This window comes from Stenella coeruleoalba, assembly GCF_951394435.1.
Source record: "Stenella coeruleoalba genome assembly, chromosome: 18".
Taxonomy (NCBI): domain Eukaryota; kingdom Metazoa; phylum Chordata; class Mammalia; order Artiodactyla; family Delphinidae; genus Stenella; species Stenella coeruleoalba.
In genome coordinates this window covers 77,813,756-77,827,971 of record NC_137164.1, presented here as the reverse complement: position 1 = coordinate 77,827,971, position 14,216 = coordinate 77,813,756, and the positions used below count along the sequence as shown (strand labels likewise).

The 14,216-nt window shown below is 63.9% G+C and overlaps 1 protein-coding gene across 2 annotated transcripts in view; it reads left to right on the top strand.

Moving 5' to 3' along the window:
* Positions 1 to 14,216, top strand: part of RASA3 (RAS p21 protein activator 3) — an 88,647-nt gene that overhangs the window by 63,483 nt on the left and 10,948 nt on the right. For both annotated transcript variants that reach the window (XM_079903422.1, XM_079903423.1), the window contains exons 6-20: positions 2,527 to 2,607; positions 2,836 to 2,908; positions 3,492 to 3,568; positions 4,311 to 4,415; positions 5,620 to 5,776; positions 6,072 to 6,220; positions 6,760 to 6,874; positions 7,567 to 7,641; positions 8,243 to 8,366; positions 8,873 to 8,979; positions 9,771 to 9,848; positions 11,202 to 11,279; positions 11,738 to 11,811; positions 12,609 to 12,715; positions 13,070 to 13,152. In XM_079903422.1, coding sequence (XP_079759548.1) covers positions 2,527 to 2,607; positions 2,836 to 2,908; positions 3,492 to 3,568; positions 4,311 to 4,415; positions 5,620 to 5,776; positions 6,072 to 6,220; positions 6,760 to 6,874; positions 7,567 to 7,641; positions 8,243 to 8,366; positions 8,873 to 8,979; positions 9,771 to 9,848; positions 11,202 to 11,279; positions 11,738 to 11,811; positions 12,609 to 12,715; positions 13,070 to 13,152 — 1,483 coding nt within the window. The remainder of the gene's footprint in view (positions 1 to 2,526; positions 2,608 to 2,835; positions 2,909 to 3,491; positions 3,569 to 4,310; positions 4,416 to 5,619; positions 5,777 to 6,071; positions 6,221 to 6,759; positions 6,875 to 7,566; positions 7,642 to 8,242; positions 8,367 to 8,872; positions 8,980 to 9,770; positions 9,849 to 11,201; positions 11,280 to 11,737; positions 11,812 to 12,608; positions 12,716 to 13,069; positions 13,153 to 14,216) is intronic.

Genomic DNA, 14,216 nt, shown 5'->3' with positions numbered 1-14,216 from the left:
TTCCTCACGGTGGTCTGTGAGGAGCGGCAGTGGCGTTGACGGGCGGCTGCGCCCTTCCTCTGGCAGCGCTTCCCCAGACGCCAGCCGCGGGAAGAACTGCTCCCCCTGTCTGAGCTGCTGCCGGGAAAACCGTTACCTCTGCGGATCCAAAATGCACCACTGTCCCAACCTTCCTGATCAACAGCTGAATGTGATAAAAATGCATTTGCCTTGAACTCTGGGCTTTGGTGCAGGGAGGGGACGAGTGAGCCCCTTCTCATGCTTCCAGCCCCAGAGGCAGCAGCCCCCCAACTGAGGGCGAGTCGGTCTTGTCCTGAGACCTCCTCCCACCTGCCCACCCGACGGGTCGCCCTGTGTGTTCCTCCCATGCGTGACCCACCGCTGTCCCTCTGGCTGCCAGGACCCCGAGCCCCCGGGGGCTTCTCAGGGTGTCAGCCCCTTGTACAAGCTCTCGGCTGGCTCAGGGTTCTGTGCCTGTCCCTGGAAATGTGCCTGAAGATACTTGTTTAGTGACGAGTTAGTTCACAGAGGGAGGAAGATGACCCAAGACCAGGTTATAGCAGGGAGAGAAGTGCAGAAACTCCAGAAAGAAGAGTGAAAGGAGAAAGAGTTGAAAAGATTCACTAAAGTCCCTGAGGGCCAGCCTGTGTAGCGGGGCGGAACACAGTGGTGGAGAAATGGAGAGAGAAGGGGCCCCACACTCCAGGGAGCAGGAACGGAGGAGACGGGCCCTCGGCCCGAGAGAAGAGGCCCCGTAACGCGTCAGGACCACCAGGCTCCCAAGGGGCGGCAGCCGCCCGGGCCAGCTGGCGTGCAGGAGTGAGCGAGGAGGCAGGGCACGCAGATCCTCGCATCCGAGTGTGGGTTAGGGCTCTGCTTCCAGCCAGGACGGGACAGGGGGCCTCACCCCTCTCCCGCCACAAAGGACTAAGGAGCCGACGCCGTGTGAGCCAGCCGTGCGGGCGGAGGGCGATTGGCCCCCAAGTGGGGAAACAAACAAGGTCGCCGCAGGCCAGCTTTCGTCCTGGAGGTGCATCGGCGACATGGCCAGCAGGGCGTCCCCAGCAGGGCCCAAGGCGGGTTAGGCAATGGGAGCTGGGGCGTCAAGGCCACCGTGGGCACGTTCTGCAGGGGAGGGGACCTCGTGGCACTCCCCAGACCTGCGCCAACGAGCAAGGTGGAGTCCCTCAGGGCCGGGCAGGCGAGGGGGCAAAGGGGCGACGGGGCCATAGAGCTGGGGGTCATTCGAGTTTCCACCAGCCCAGTGGAGCGCCTGCACTCACTCCGACCCTCAGCACGGACTCCAGGGGCCACACCGGGCGGTCGGGCCGCGCTGTCCCCGAACAAGGCTGCTGACGCCTCCCGGACAGAGCCGCAGACGAGAATTGCTCTCCAGACAAGAGACCCCGACCACTGACGGCACGGATGAGCCCAGAATCCGGGCACCAGCGACGTGAAGTTCACAGCGCCCAGTGTCCAGCCGAAGCAGGAGCAGGAGCTGTCCAGCGACAGCCCAGGGTGACAGGCGCAGGAGTGACGAGGGCGGTCCAAGAGCTGGAGTAACTGCGGTCCAGAACCCAAAGGGGGCCAGGCGCCGGGGCGGTCGGCAGAGTGAAGCCTGAGACGGGGTCTCCCGGCCCGAGAGGTGCGTTGCAGGCAACGCCCGGCCTAGGGCTCTAAGCCCCTGGGGTGCCAGGCCCTCAGGTCCCCACCGATAACACAGACTTCACCACAGTTCCTACCTGGCAGGCCGGGCCGGGCGGACCTCTCTCGAGCTCCCAGGAAGGGAGGGCAGGGGCTTCGCTCAGGAAATCTCCACTGTGGACGAAGAACGTCAGCTGCGGGATCAGGAGACAGGGTGTTGCGGCCCCCAAGCCTGCAGCCACTGCAGCTGCCTCCACGGCGCCCCTGAGGGGACTCCGGCTGGGAAAGCACAGGACGCGGCCCCAGAGAGCTGAGGTGCACGTCAAAGGAACGATTCCAGTGAGCCCAGACTCCCGTACCTCACTGCACATAGAGAAGCGCTACATTCCTTAACTGGAGATGTCGGGTTTTCTTTCATTAACAGTAATCTTTTGATGTTCCGACTACCTGGTCTTTGTTGCAGAAGCTCCTGTATATCCTGGCTTCCCCCCGACCTCTTCAGGGGAGTCCCTCCGAGCCTTCTGAGAGGCTGCGTCCCGGGCTTGAATCCTCAGAAAGTCCACCAAATAAAACAAGTCTCAACATTATTTGTTGTGCGTTTTTTTGCAGTCGACACCAGCAACGTGTCCTCCGCAGCCGGGCTGCTTTTCCCTTTTCCCTGGTTGCACGCACACCTTCTCCTGCCTCCAGATGTCTCATGACTGCTGACCAGCGCGTCCATCTCTGTTTATTAGACGGGAGCCCCTGGGAAGCACTTTGCAGGGACTCAGAGCTTTTGGCCTGAGAGCTGTTGAGACAGCTGCCCTCCCGGACCCCAGGGTGGCCTCGAGAGATGGCCCGCTGGCCTTGGGTCCCCTCCTGACCTCCCACTTCTTTCCTCAGCATCCTCGAGTGCCAGGGCCTCCCCATCGTGAATGGGCAGTGTGACCCCTACGCCACGGTGACGCTGGCGGGACCGTGCAGGCAAGTACAGCCTCGGCTGGGGGGGAGGGTGAGGTCGGATCCCCCCCCCCCCCCGTGGGGTATCTTTGGCTCAGTAAAGGGCCCTGATTTGCATACCATCTGGGGTTAGAGACAAACAGACACGCCCGTAGGCCACGTGACGTGCGTGCTGGGTAGCCCAGCCGCAGAGGAGAGATTCGGCGTCAACAGTGTTTGTTTTCCACCCCGATCTTTCCCCCTCGATTACAGGTCGGAAGCAAAGAAGACAAAAGTGAAAAAGAAGACAAACAACCCCCAGTTTGACGAAGTGTTTTACTTTGAGGTTGGTGTTTCAGTGGCACAAATGCAGTTGAAGCGCACACCCCAGGGTCTTTGGCACAAAGACCAGTCGCTTCTGAGAGTTCTGGGGTGCTGTCCCCCCACGTGAAGACCCCCTCCTGCCCTGCAGCTCGAATTCCTAGGAACTGTCCTTCCTTCCCTGGGCAGAAAGGCTGTTTGTTGCTTCCAGCATGACCCGGTTTTGAGTTGAATGCTGACAGATTAATACTTGCCAGATTATCAAGACGTTGATTTTTTGTTTGGTTGGTTTGGTTTGGGGTTTCTTGCGTTTTGCCCGCCCCACCCAGTCTTCCCTGAGCAGTGGAGGGAGGCTTGTTTCACCGGAAGTAGTGAGGGTCTTAAGGCAGAAGGGGAAGTGCATGCAGATGAGAGCCCCCGGCTGCCCCTCAGAACGCGAACCACCAGCAGGACGGCGGCGTGGGGGCCGCGGCCCCGGTGACGCGCAGGTGGCCGTTCTCGCCCCGCAAGGGCCGGCACAGATGAGCGCGAGGGGGCCTGGCTCCCAGTGCAGGGAGAACGGGCAGCCAGGGGCAGCAGAGGCCTGACGCTCTCCCTCCGGCCCCCAGGTGACCAGGCCCTGCAGCTACAACCGCAAGTCCCACTTCGACTTCGAGGACGAGGACGTGGACAAGCTGGAAATCCGGTGAGCGCGGGAGGCGCTCGGGGTCGAGGCTCCGGCTCGGCGGGGCGGCCTGACTTCCTCCAACATTGGGGAGTGGATGGAAAGGAACTTCCGTTTTCTGGATTATTTTAATGCGAGGATGTTGGGTGGTGGCGAAAGGGCAAAGGTGGCGTGTGTTCGCTTTGCAGTATCTTCCGCCGGCTTGAAGGGCGGAGGCTCCGAGCCCCTCTGCGTGTGCAAGGCCCGGCCTGGCTCGCGGTCCCGCTGCTGCGGGGGCCTCGCTGTGCCAGGTCGCAGCGTCCGCTGGGGGACTCACCAGCCCTCTTGCCGCGCTGGCCGCAGCACCGCCCCCGTGTCAGGGACAGGTCATGAGCCTGAGGCTGGGGTGACCGCATTAGGTCCGATGGGCCCTGCTCACGAGAACCCTAGGGATTCTCCGGATTTGACATCACTTAAAATCCGCTTTCCTGTGGGTCAGGGTTTCCCGAGGCGCCTGAGGTTCGGAAGCTCAGAGGGGGCAGAATCGGGTCCCTCCCGCAAGCCCGGCCTCGAGCAGTGACAGGCATGGGGGTGGGGCTCCGGGCAGGCGGGCTTGTCCCTCCAAGGGCCTGAACTGCCCGACCTCATGCTCCAGCTGTGCTCAGCGTGGCCTTCATGCCCCATCCCGTCCTGCCCCGGGTTCTCTGGGGAGAGCTCGGGGGCGCAGGGACCCCGCCCCTCCTCGCCGCCAGGTAAGAGACCCCGCATAACTGCTGTTTTCTAGGGTGGACCTCTGGAACGCCAGCAACCTGAAGTTTGGGGACGAGTTTCTGGGGGAGCTGAGGGTCCCGCTAAAGGTGCTGCGGCAGTCCAGCCCCCACGAGGCCTGGTGAGGGCACCCGGGGCCCCGCAGCGGCCTCCGCACGGAAGGGGGCCGTGCCAGCCGTGCCCGCCGCACTCAAAGCCCTCGCGTGTCCCGGAGACCACCGTCCTGCGCCCCGTCTCCCTCCCTGGTCTCCAGGGCGCCCGGTTCCCTTTCACCAGGGCTTCCAGGTCACATCGCGTGACAGGGAGCAGGTGCCAGTCTCGGCCGCTCCGGCCCCAGGCTGGCTTCACTCCCCACGGCCCCGCAGCAGACGCTTGGGCGGGGCAGGTGCCCGCACCCCACGCCACACAGCAGAGCCCTGAACGCCTGCAGACCCGGGTGGGTAAAATTTGGGTTGTGCCCTGGGGAAACTGGAATTCTCGATTCAGTGCCCCAGGCGACCCTGCTCAGCCAGCAGCCTGGCCTCGTGACGGGGCTGTGCCGGGCGGCCCCAGTGGCCAGTGCCTCAGCCCGCAGTGCGCCGCCCGGCACGTGCGCTCAGAGCAGCCGGCTGCGCCTCCGTCAGGAGGACCGCTGGGTGCCTGTGTGCCCGGGGCCGCCCGCCCTGCAGCACAAGCCCAGCCCCCGGCGTGCACTTAGGGTGATTCCACCCGGGCTCTGCTCAGGGCTGGCCGCTGTCGGGTGTCAGTCTTCAGGGGTAAATTATTTCACCGCAGTTTCCTAAACTGCTCGTGACCCCCTCCCCTGTCCTACCTGTTCCCCCACCCTCCCGCCTCCCCACCCCAGCGTCTGAGTTGTGGCTCAGTGTGACCAGCGCGAAGTACACAATGTGGGGGACCCCCCAGGTGCAGGGACCCTGCGGGGGTGTCAGATGGGGGACCCCCCAGGTGCAGGGACCCTGCGGGGGGATCAGATGGTGGACCCCCCAGGTGCAGGGACCCTGCGGAGGTGTCAGATGGGGGATGCCCATGCAGACGCTGCGGGGGTGTCAGATGGGGGATGCCCCAGGTGCGGGGACCCTGCGGGGGTATCAGACGGGGGACACCCCAGGTGCAGGGACCCTGCGGGGGTATCAGATGGTGGACCCCCCAGGTGCAGGGACCCTGCGGGGGTGTCAGGTTGGGGCCACTGAGGCAGAGGGACTTAAGCAGGGTGTCCTGCAGAATCTCCCGAGTCCCCTTGCCTGCGACGGGAGGACCACCCAAGCGGGGTCCCTGGGGGAGCTGCTGCCTCAGACTGCCTCGTTTGTCTGTGTGTCCTGCACCAGGTACTTCCTTCAGCCCCGGGACAACGGCAGTAAGAGCCTGAAGCCGGAAGACCTGGGGTCGCTGCGCTTGAACGTGGTTTACACGGAAGACCACGTCTTCTCCTCCGACTACTACAGCCCCCTGCGGGACCTGCTTCTGCGGTCGGCGGACGTGGAGGTACCCGCGTGGCTCGCGCACCGTAGCCCCCACCTTGGGCCTGCCGTGTGTTTGGGACCATCTGGGCCTCCCTCTGCTGGGGAAGGGAGCCCTCACGTCCCCCGCAGCGAGAGCCACAGGACCCGGCATGGCCCACGCCTGGCGCTCTGTCTGACAGTGACCCCAGGGTCATGGCCCTCTGCTCACTGGCCCCGGTGCTGTGTGGGGGTGCGGGGGGGAGGCGCAGACCCGCCGGGCGCACGCAAAGTGGGGGGCTGGGCCTGGGGCTCGCCTCCTTCATGCCCTGTCTCCCCAGCCCGTCTCAGCGTCTGCGGCCCACATCCTGGGCGAGGTCTGCAGGGAGAAGCAGGAGGCGGCCGTCCCGCTGGTGCGGCTCTTCCTGCACTACGGCCGGGTGGTGCCCTTCATCAGTGCCATCGCCAGTGCCGAGGTCCAGAGGACCCAGTGAGTGCCAAGCGCGCCCCGAGACCCTCCAGGGGTCCGGCCTGTTCAGGGGCTGGACGGGGGTCCGGGCAGCCAGAGGAAGCCACACGGTCAGGGTTCCTTCAGAGACACACTTGCGCTTCTAAAAATGCGCCTTTTCTCCTGGGAACTGGGAGGCACGTGGCACGGAGCGGTGAGCGGGGCACCGGGTGCCTCGGGGGCGGCTCCGTTCCTGAGGCTGGGCCCGCGGGCCTTCCGGGGAGGTGGGTTCTGCTGGGAGTGGCTCCCTGGGACCGTTGGCTCAGAAGGATCCAGAGCGTGCCCTGCTGGAGGTGTCGTTGGGCCTCGCCTCCCGTGCTGACCCCAGGCCCTGAGGAGCGGAGGAGGCCCTCAAAGCGCAGGGTGGGGGGCGCACGGCTGCTGCGCCCTGGGGACCCGGCGGTGGCCGCGGTGGGTTTGTTACACGGCAGGCAGGCCCAGGGCTCAGGCCCCACTGCGAGGCTTCGGTCAGGTGGCCTCCCTGCCCCCTGGATGCCTCCCTATCCGACACTGTTTTCCAGGGATCCCAATACCATCTTCCGAGGAAACTCGCTAACGTCCAAGTGCATCGACGAGACGATGAAGCTGGCGGGGATGCACTACCTGCACGTCACCCTGAAGCCCACCATAGAGGAGGTGAGGGGGCGCTGCTGGCGGGCCAGAGAGTCCCGAGGGAAGGGCAGGTGACACAGAGCCCGCAGCCCCGGGCCCCGCCTAAGCCCAGAACTGTGGCTTCCATGTCAGCTTCTCTCCGGCTTCCCAAGGGGACCTTCTGAGCATCCCAGAAGCTTCCTTGTTTTCTCAAATTAGAAAAATACTTAAGCAAGTCCATCATTCCGCTAAGACAGAATGACACGCAAGAGAAAAACTGGTTCTTCCGAGGACGCCTCCTCCCCCGAATCCACGAGGCCAGAGAGACAGCCCTGCTGCTGTCCCCCCACCCCAAACCCCTGCCCCGGTCAGACACCCTGGGAGGAGTGACCCTCCATCTCTTACTGACACCTTCCTGGGAGGGGGTGTTTCCCCCAGAACAGTTTCACCAAAAAGCAGGTCCTTTGCGGTCCTTGCGGTCCTTTGAGGGAATTGAGAGTAGATTCTGGTTTGATCTGTGAGCCAAACCCTGAGAGCACTTTGAGGTAAAACGTTAATAAGCTGGTGAAGCCTCATCCCGTGTCAGCCGCCGCGCTGCAGTCTCGAGAAGGACCGCCCCGCCTAGGCCAGGCCTCAAGCTGCCCCTCCTGGCCCAGGCCCGCCTCGCCCGCCGTGACCCCGCCCACCTGGGCTCCAGGTTCGGCTCACGCACTGCGTGTCTCCAACGCTCTCCGCAGATCTGCCAGAGTCACAAGTCCTGTGAGATCGACCCCGTGAGGCTGAAGGACGGTGAGAGCCTGGAGAGCAACACGGTGAGGCCCGGCTCGCCCTCCAGCGCCTTGGACGCTGCGACCCCCGGATGGTGGGCGGTGGCAGGCGCCTGAGCTGCAGCGGCCTCGGGGGACCACCCCCCCCCCCCCCCGCCCCCGGCGCCAGCCACCACCTCCCCTGCTCTGTGCCCGGCCTGCGCCTCCCGCCACCCATACCCGGGAGCCTCCATGGTTGGGGGCGTCTCCCTCAGCTCAGCAAACGCGGCTCCCCAGCCTGGGCCACCTGTGGCTGCTCCTGGAGCTCTGCCCCAGTTTTTAAAACAGCCAAGTCCCTGTTTCCATCTTTCCGCCAAGTCTTTGCCTCTAAAGAGCAGAGCCCGGTCCTGGCGCTCGGGAGGCCACGTCGCCGCGGGCACGGCCTCTAGGCTGCCGGTCGATGTGGGCACACAGCGTGCTCCCTCCACCCGCGCCCCTGGCTGGTTGCGTGGGTCACTGTGATTGCAGCGTGCTGCTCCTGGCCCACGGCGGGAAGTCTGTCTTTGCTGCTCTGGGACCCCAGCCTCGCCCTTGCCCCTCCTGGCGGCCGCGGGGCACGGCAGCCCAGGGGAGTCTGGAGCAGACGGCTGAGCCCCCCCCCTTGCAGGAGAACCTACGGCAGTACGTGGACCGCGTCTTCAGCGTCATCACCACGTCGGGGCTGAGCTGCCCCACCGTCATGTGTGACATCTTCTTCTCCCTGCGAGAAGCGGCCGCCAAGCGCTTCCAAGGCGAGTGCTCGTGGCGCCCACACCGTGGGGACACCCGCACCCCTCACTGGACGGAGGCCTCCAGGCAGAGACGGACGTTCAGGGCCCCGTAACGAGGGTTCTGACCCCCACACCGTGGGGACACCCGCACCCCTCACTGGACGGAGGCCTCCAGGCAGAGACGGACGCTCAGGGCCCCGTAACGAGGGTTCTGACCCTCACACCGTGGGGACACCCGCACCCCTCACCGGACGGAGGCCTCCAGGCAGAGACGGACGCTCAGGGCCCCGTAGCGAGGGTTCTGACCCCGTAGCCAGTGGGCAGCGTCAGGCACCAGCATGGGGGCTGCACGGCGGGCAGGGCCCCTGGCTCCTGTCTGCACTCGCCCCTGTGTGAGTTGGGCCCCAGCCCCACCCGGAGGCCACAGCCGAGCTCTGTCCCAGTGGTTCCCAGTTTCTTCCTGCCCCCGGTTATTCCCTGCGGCTCCAGCAGCCCCGGTGAGTCCTGTCTCTGTGTCCTGGCCACAGATGACCTGGACGTGAGGTACACGGCCGTCAGCAGCTTCATCTTCCTGAGGTTCTTTGCTCCAGCCATCCTGTCCCCCAACCTCTTCCAGCTCACACCCCACCACACGGTAAGTGAGCCCCTGTCCCGGAAACTAGTCAACCGGACCTCCTGACCGTCCGGCCCCCTGGGCCAGCAGGTGGCCGGGGCAGCTCCCGTGAGCCGAGCCGGGGAGGTGCAGAGGTAGCCCCAGGTGGTGGCTGGGTTGTGGACGTGCACATGCCCTTACGTCTTTGTCTCAGGAAGGTTTCAAGACGTTCTAATCAAAGTTGTGTTGTTAAAACCGCTGGATGGTGTGGGCCCAGGGCTTCCTCTGGGCTTTTGTTATGACGTTACCCACTGCCCACACACAGGAGGACGGAGCGTGGATATCAGTCATCATTCAGGCCATGTGGTCCGCAGATGATTTCTGAGCTCCCACCGTGAAAAGGCCCGAGGCCCGAGCCCTTGCAGAGAGAGTGCCAGGGGGCCACAGTGCCAGGCGGAAAGCCCAGGGTGATGGGCCCATTCCTGGTTTTGCTGGTTTTAAATTAAGCCTGCGAACCGTGTGGAGGGTGAGAGGCCCCCAGGCTGGGTTCCCCGGAGACTCAGGCCCAGGGTCGCCAGGGGGATCCGCTCCTTTGCTGGAAACGTGGGGTCTGGGGTCAGGGGTGGCCCGAGAGCCCGCATGTCAGCAGCTCGCAGCCACCTGGGTTGGAGGGCCCACAGGGACCTCCGACTCCAGCGCCAGCGGTTCACCTGCTCACTCACGGACGACGCTCGCTCCGTGCAGCTGTTAGGGGTGTCGTTCGTTCTGTCGGCGGCGGTTCTGGGCTCATTCACGACTCAACTGTGAGACCGTCCCCTTCCCGTCTCCGGCAGGACCCGCAGACATCGAGGACGCTGACGCTTGTCTCAAAGACCATTCAGACTCTCGGCAGCCTGTCCAAGTCCAAGTCCGTGAGTCACTGACTTGAGTTCTCTTTTCAACATGAAGGAGGAGGAAGGAGTAGTAGGACGAGGAGCAGGCATTGCCCAGAGTCCCCGCGGGCCGTGGGGGGGGGGGCCTCACCGCGTGGAGGCGTCCCCCGTGGGCGGTGACCGTCCCCTGTGGGTGGTGACCGTCCCCTGTGGGCGATGACTGTCCCCCGTGGGCGATGACTGTCCCCTGTGGGCGGAGGCGTCCCCTGTGGGCAGTGACCATCCCCTGTGGGCGGTGACCGTCCCCTGTGGGCGATGACCATCCCCTGTGGGCGGTGATGTCCCCTGTGGTCAGTGACCGTCCCCTGTGCGTCCCCCGTGGGCAGCTAACACTCCCGCTGCCATGTCTGGATCCACAAACCATGTCCCCTTGGCTCTAGGGACTGCGTAGCCCTGCCACACAGCCGGGCGTCCTCGGCCTGAGCACCTTAAGGAAGTCGGGGTGCTGCCTGGTGACCGAGGGCTCGTCTACGTGGGGCCAGCGAGAGCCCCTCCTTCCCTGGGTCTGAGCTCATTTTACCCCATTTGGTGACAAATCTGCGTCTCCCCTTCACGGGGGCGTCCTGGAGACTGACGACGTGCCAGGGCCCCGGGGGTCCACCCCGTGACAGCAGCAGCAGTGTGGGCTCTGGGTTCCCCGCACACAGGCGGTGACGTGGCCTGTTCCTCAGGGACGGGCCTGTCAGGCTCTGTCTGGAAAGGGTTGAGCCATGACCTACAGGATCACCCCAGCTCTCCCCATTCTGTTCTTTGTGGGGCGGAGTGACCCAGGCTCTCAGCACTGCAGACAAGCAGCCCCCTGCAGGGCAAACGTTCGGCTTTCTCTGAATCCGAGGGACACAAAGCCGTGGGCCAACGCTCTCCTCCATCCGTCAGCCCCAGCGTTTGTCGGCTGGAAGCCCAGATAAACAGGCACCTGCTGGGCTGAGGTCTACACAGACTCGCTCGTTTTCACACCCAGGGTAGCAAAGTGCCGTCATGCGGACACAGGTCCCCCCGGGTCCCTCTTGCCGCTGCCCCAGCTCCTGGAGGTGAGGACCCCTCCCGTCCCAGCAACCGCGTCTGGGAGCCACGCGCCCGCAAAAGCTGTTGAGTCGTGCGTGACGAAGATCTCACCAAGGACCCCGTGCGGGTCGCGTTTTGAACACGGCTTGCGTGGAATCCGCCCTGCGGCTGGGGCCCCTCCCTGCGACTGGGGCCGGGGTACTCGGCACCCGGGACAGCATCCACCCCTGCGTGTTTTGCTGTTCAGCGCCCGTGGCCGCACTCCAGATCTTTCAGGTTCGGGCCGGGAGACCTTAGGCCTCCATTAAGTGACCTGTTTCATTTTAGGCCAGCTTTAAGGAATCCTACATGGCTGCATTCTATGAATTTTTCAACGAGCAGAAGTACGCTGATGCAGTGAAAAATGTAAGCATCGGCGTCGATGAACGCAGACTCGCGGCAGCAGAGGCGGCTGACTCGGTGGGAGGGATCCGGACGGTCGTGGGTGGTTGAACTGAGCGGGGAGGCCCCGTGGGGGCAAAACCCGGGGCGGGGGCCAGGGAGGGGAGCCGCGATGGCTTCCAGCTCCACGAGGGGAGCAGGTGGACCTCCAGGTGTTACCTGAGGCCTGGCGGCCTCTCAGGAGCAGTAACAGCTGTGGGTGCGGCCAGCCCTTCCCGGGAGGGGCCGGGATTCAGCTAGGGCTGGAAGCGGCTCAGTCTCAACAGAGTCAAGACCCCATGGTCCTCTCAGAGGGACCCTCGCCCGACAACTTGCTTCTCAGAGTCTCCTCTCTCCTCTGGTTCCAGAAGGAGATGCAGGGCACCCAGGCACTGTTCCTACGAAGGTTCGCCTTTTAACCATCCGGTTTCTTTCCACTTCAGTTCTTAGATTTGATCTCGTCCTCCGGGAGAAGAGACCCCAAGAGTGTGCAGCAGCCCATCCTGCTTAAGGAAGGGTAGGGCTGGCGGGAGAGAGGCAGGGTGGGGCTCCCAGGCTGGCTCAGCGCCAAGCAGGCATCCCTGCCCGCGGGGCCAGAGGGCATCCAGACCCGTCTGGGGCCTTGGTCCGTCTGGGAGAGATGCCCCAGGGCTGCGCCACGGCGTGTCTTCAGTCCTGTGCCTGTTCTCTGCTGAGGCTGCGAGTGGAGGAATGCCCATCTGGGAGTGGAGTTTGAAGGCGGGGGAGACTGAACAGCCCCCAGATAATCAGAGGCTTCTGCCCGGGTGGCCCCCTCACCCGAGTCCAAGGCCCCCCTGCCCTCCATCAGCCCCTCGCTCAGAAGTGCCCCCCGTCAGGGGCTCAGAATACAGGACGCAGCGGAGAGCAGCTGCCTCTCGCCTCCCGTCTTTGCTCCCAGAGCACACCTGCGGGCTGGGAGCCTGCCGCCGGCACTGTGGGAGCATCTCTTGCCCATGTTTTCAGGGTGGGGGTGAGGGGGGTGCCCTTTGCTGGAGCTCAGATAGACCCGTGGTTCACCAGCTTGTAACTTGAAGTTGACACCAGCACAGGAGCTAAACTTTTCCAAAGTAGAGACCTTTGCCTTTTGATTTTTAAATCCTGTCCCTTGGAAATAAAATTATAAGATACTGAAATCCCACAGTCTGCTTCGAGTACCACAGGTACGGCAGCGGCGACCTGTTGTGATTCTGCAGGCTTTGACTTTGTGACTTTGGGCTGCCGGAGCTGGCGGGCAGGGGGGACATGCACCCCGCCCTAAGCCGCTCACCCACCAGCCTGTGCCGTTCACGACAGGTTCATGATTAAGAGAGCACAAGGGCGAAAACGCTTTGGGATGAAGAATTTTAAGAAGAGATGGTTTCGCCTGACAAACCATGAATTTACCTACCAGAAAAGCAAAGGTACCAAGAACAGTGCGCTTTTTATTTGTTCTCACATATTGTATTCCGAGGGACCAGAGCCTTGCCTCAGCCCCCGTGGCGGTACCGGTCGCTTTTCTGGGGTGGGCGGGTCCTTACCCGGGAGGCGGGCACCGAGAGGGCGGCCTGGGCATCGTGGAGAGCAGGGTCTCGGGGTGGACGCTCTTGTCCTGCGTGGGTGGCTCTGATCTAGATCACAGGATGTCCCCATGGAAACGTGGGGTTGGCTTCTCAGGGACCCGGGTCCTGTGGGGGGTGAGCGCGTGAGGCCGGCGTCACCTGCCTTCGAGGGGAGACCGGCCCCTCCTGGCGGCTCACGGGCACACTCTGCCACAGGGGACCCGCCTCTCTACAGCATCCCCATCGAGAATATCCTGGCGGTGGAGCCTCTGGAAGAGGAGTCCTTCAAGATGAAGAACGTGAGTGCCACCCCATCCCCTCGACCTCGCCGCCGTCCGCGTCCCGCACCTGCTCCCAGACCCTTGTGAGCTGGCAGCCGCAAGGCGCTGCCGCGGGGCAGAGAGCCCGACCCCGCCCGCTGGGTTGGCAGGACCCGCGGGGTTTCTCTAAGACTTTCGGTTTAGATTGAGTCTTGCGTCTACAAGCTCCAAACATAGAGCGAGGGCTGCAGCCCCTCACCGCGAGCCCCGCACCGCGAGCAGTTGCTCGTCTGCACTTGTCCTGTCGGCTGGCTGAGCCCCCGACCTCCTCCCGTCTCTCTCCGTGTACATGTGCGTATGGCTTCTGAAGCATGTGTATCTTCAGTGTGTTTCTTAAAAACAAGGACATCCTTTATGTAACCCTGCAGCCAGCATCAGGACACCCAACCCGCGCGCAGCGTCACTGCTAAACCGCCGCCCAGCTGCCCAGTGACATTCTCTAAGCCGTTGTGTGTCCCAGGCCAACACCGGTACTTGGTTCTCTGCTGTCTCCTTAATCCGGGACATGGCTCAGCCTTTCTCTGTGTTCTGTGGCCTCGGCATTTCTGAAGCAGAAAGGCCAGTGTTTGGAGACGGCCCTTGGTTTGGGTGTGTCAGGGGGTCAGTGTGGCAGCTTCAAGTGATGTGTTTTGTAGGGACTCCCTCGGATGTGGCACAAGTGCTAGTGACTTGTATCAGGGACCCATGGCCCGGGGTCTGTTGGGGACTCGTGGCCCGGGGTCGGTCGGGGACCTGTGGCCTGGGGTCAGTCGGGGACATGTGGCCAGGGTGAGTCAGGGACATGTGGCCCGGGGTCAGCTGGGGGCCCATGGCCAGGGGTCGGTCGGGGACATGTGGCCCAGGGTCAGCTGGCAGCCCGTGGCCGGGGTCGGTCGGGGACACGTGGCCCCACTGGACGCATCAGCTCTGCCCCGTCTTGCTCGGCCTCACGCTTTTTGCTTCTCTTGTCACTTTGCTGCATCCTGTCGCTTCCTTCTGCCGAGGGCCTTTCTCTCTCCCTGGTGTGTTTTGGGCTGTGCGGCCCCGCAGGGCCCCGTTTCATT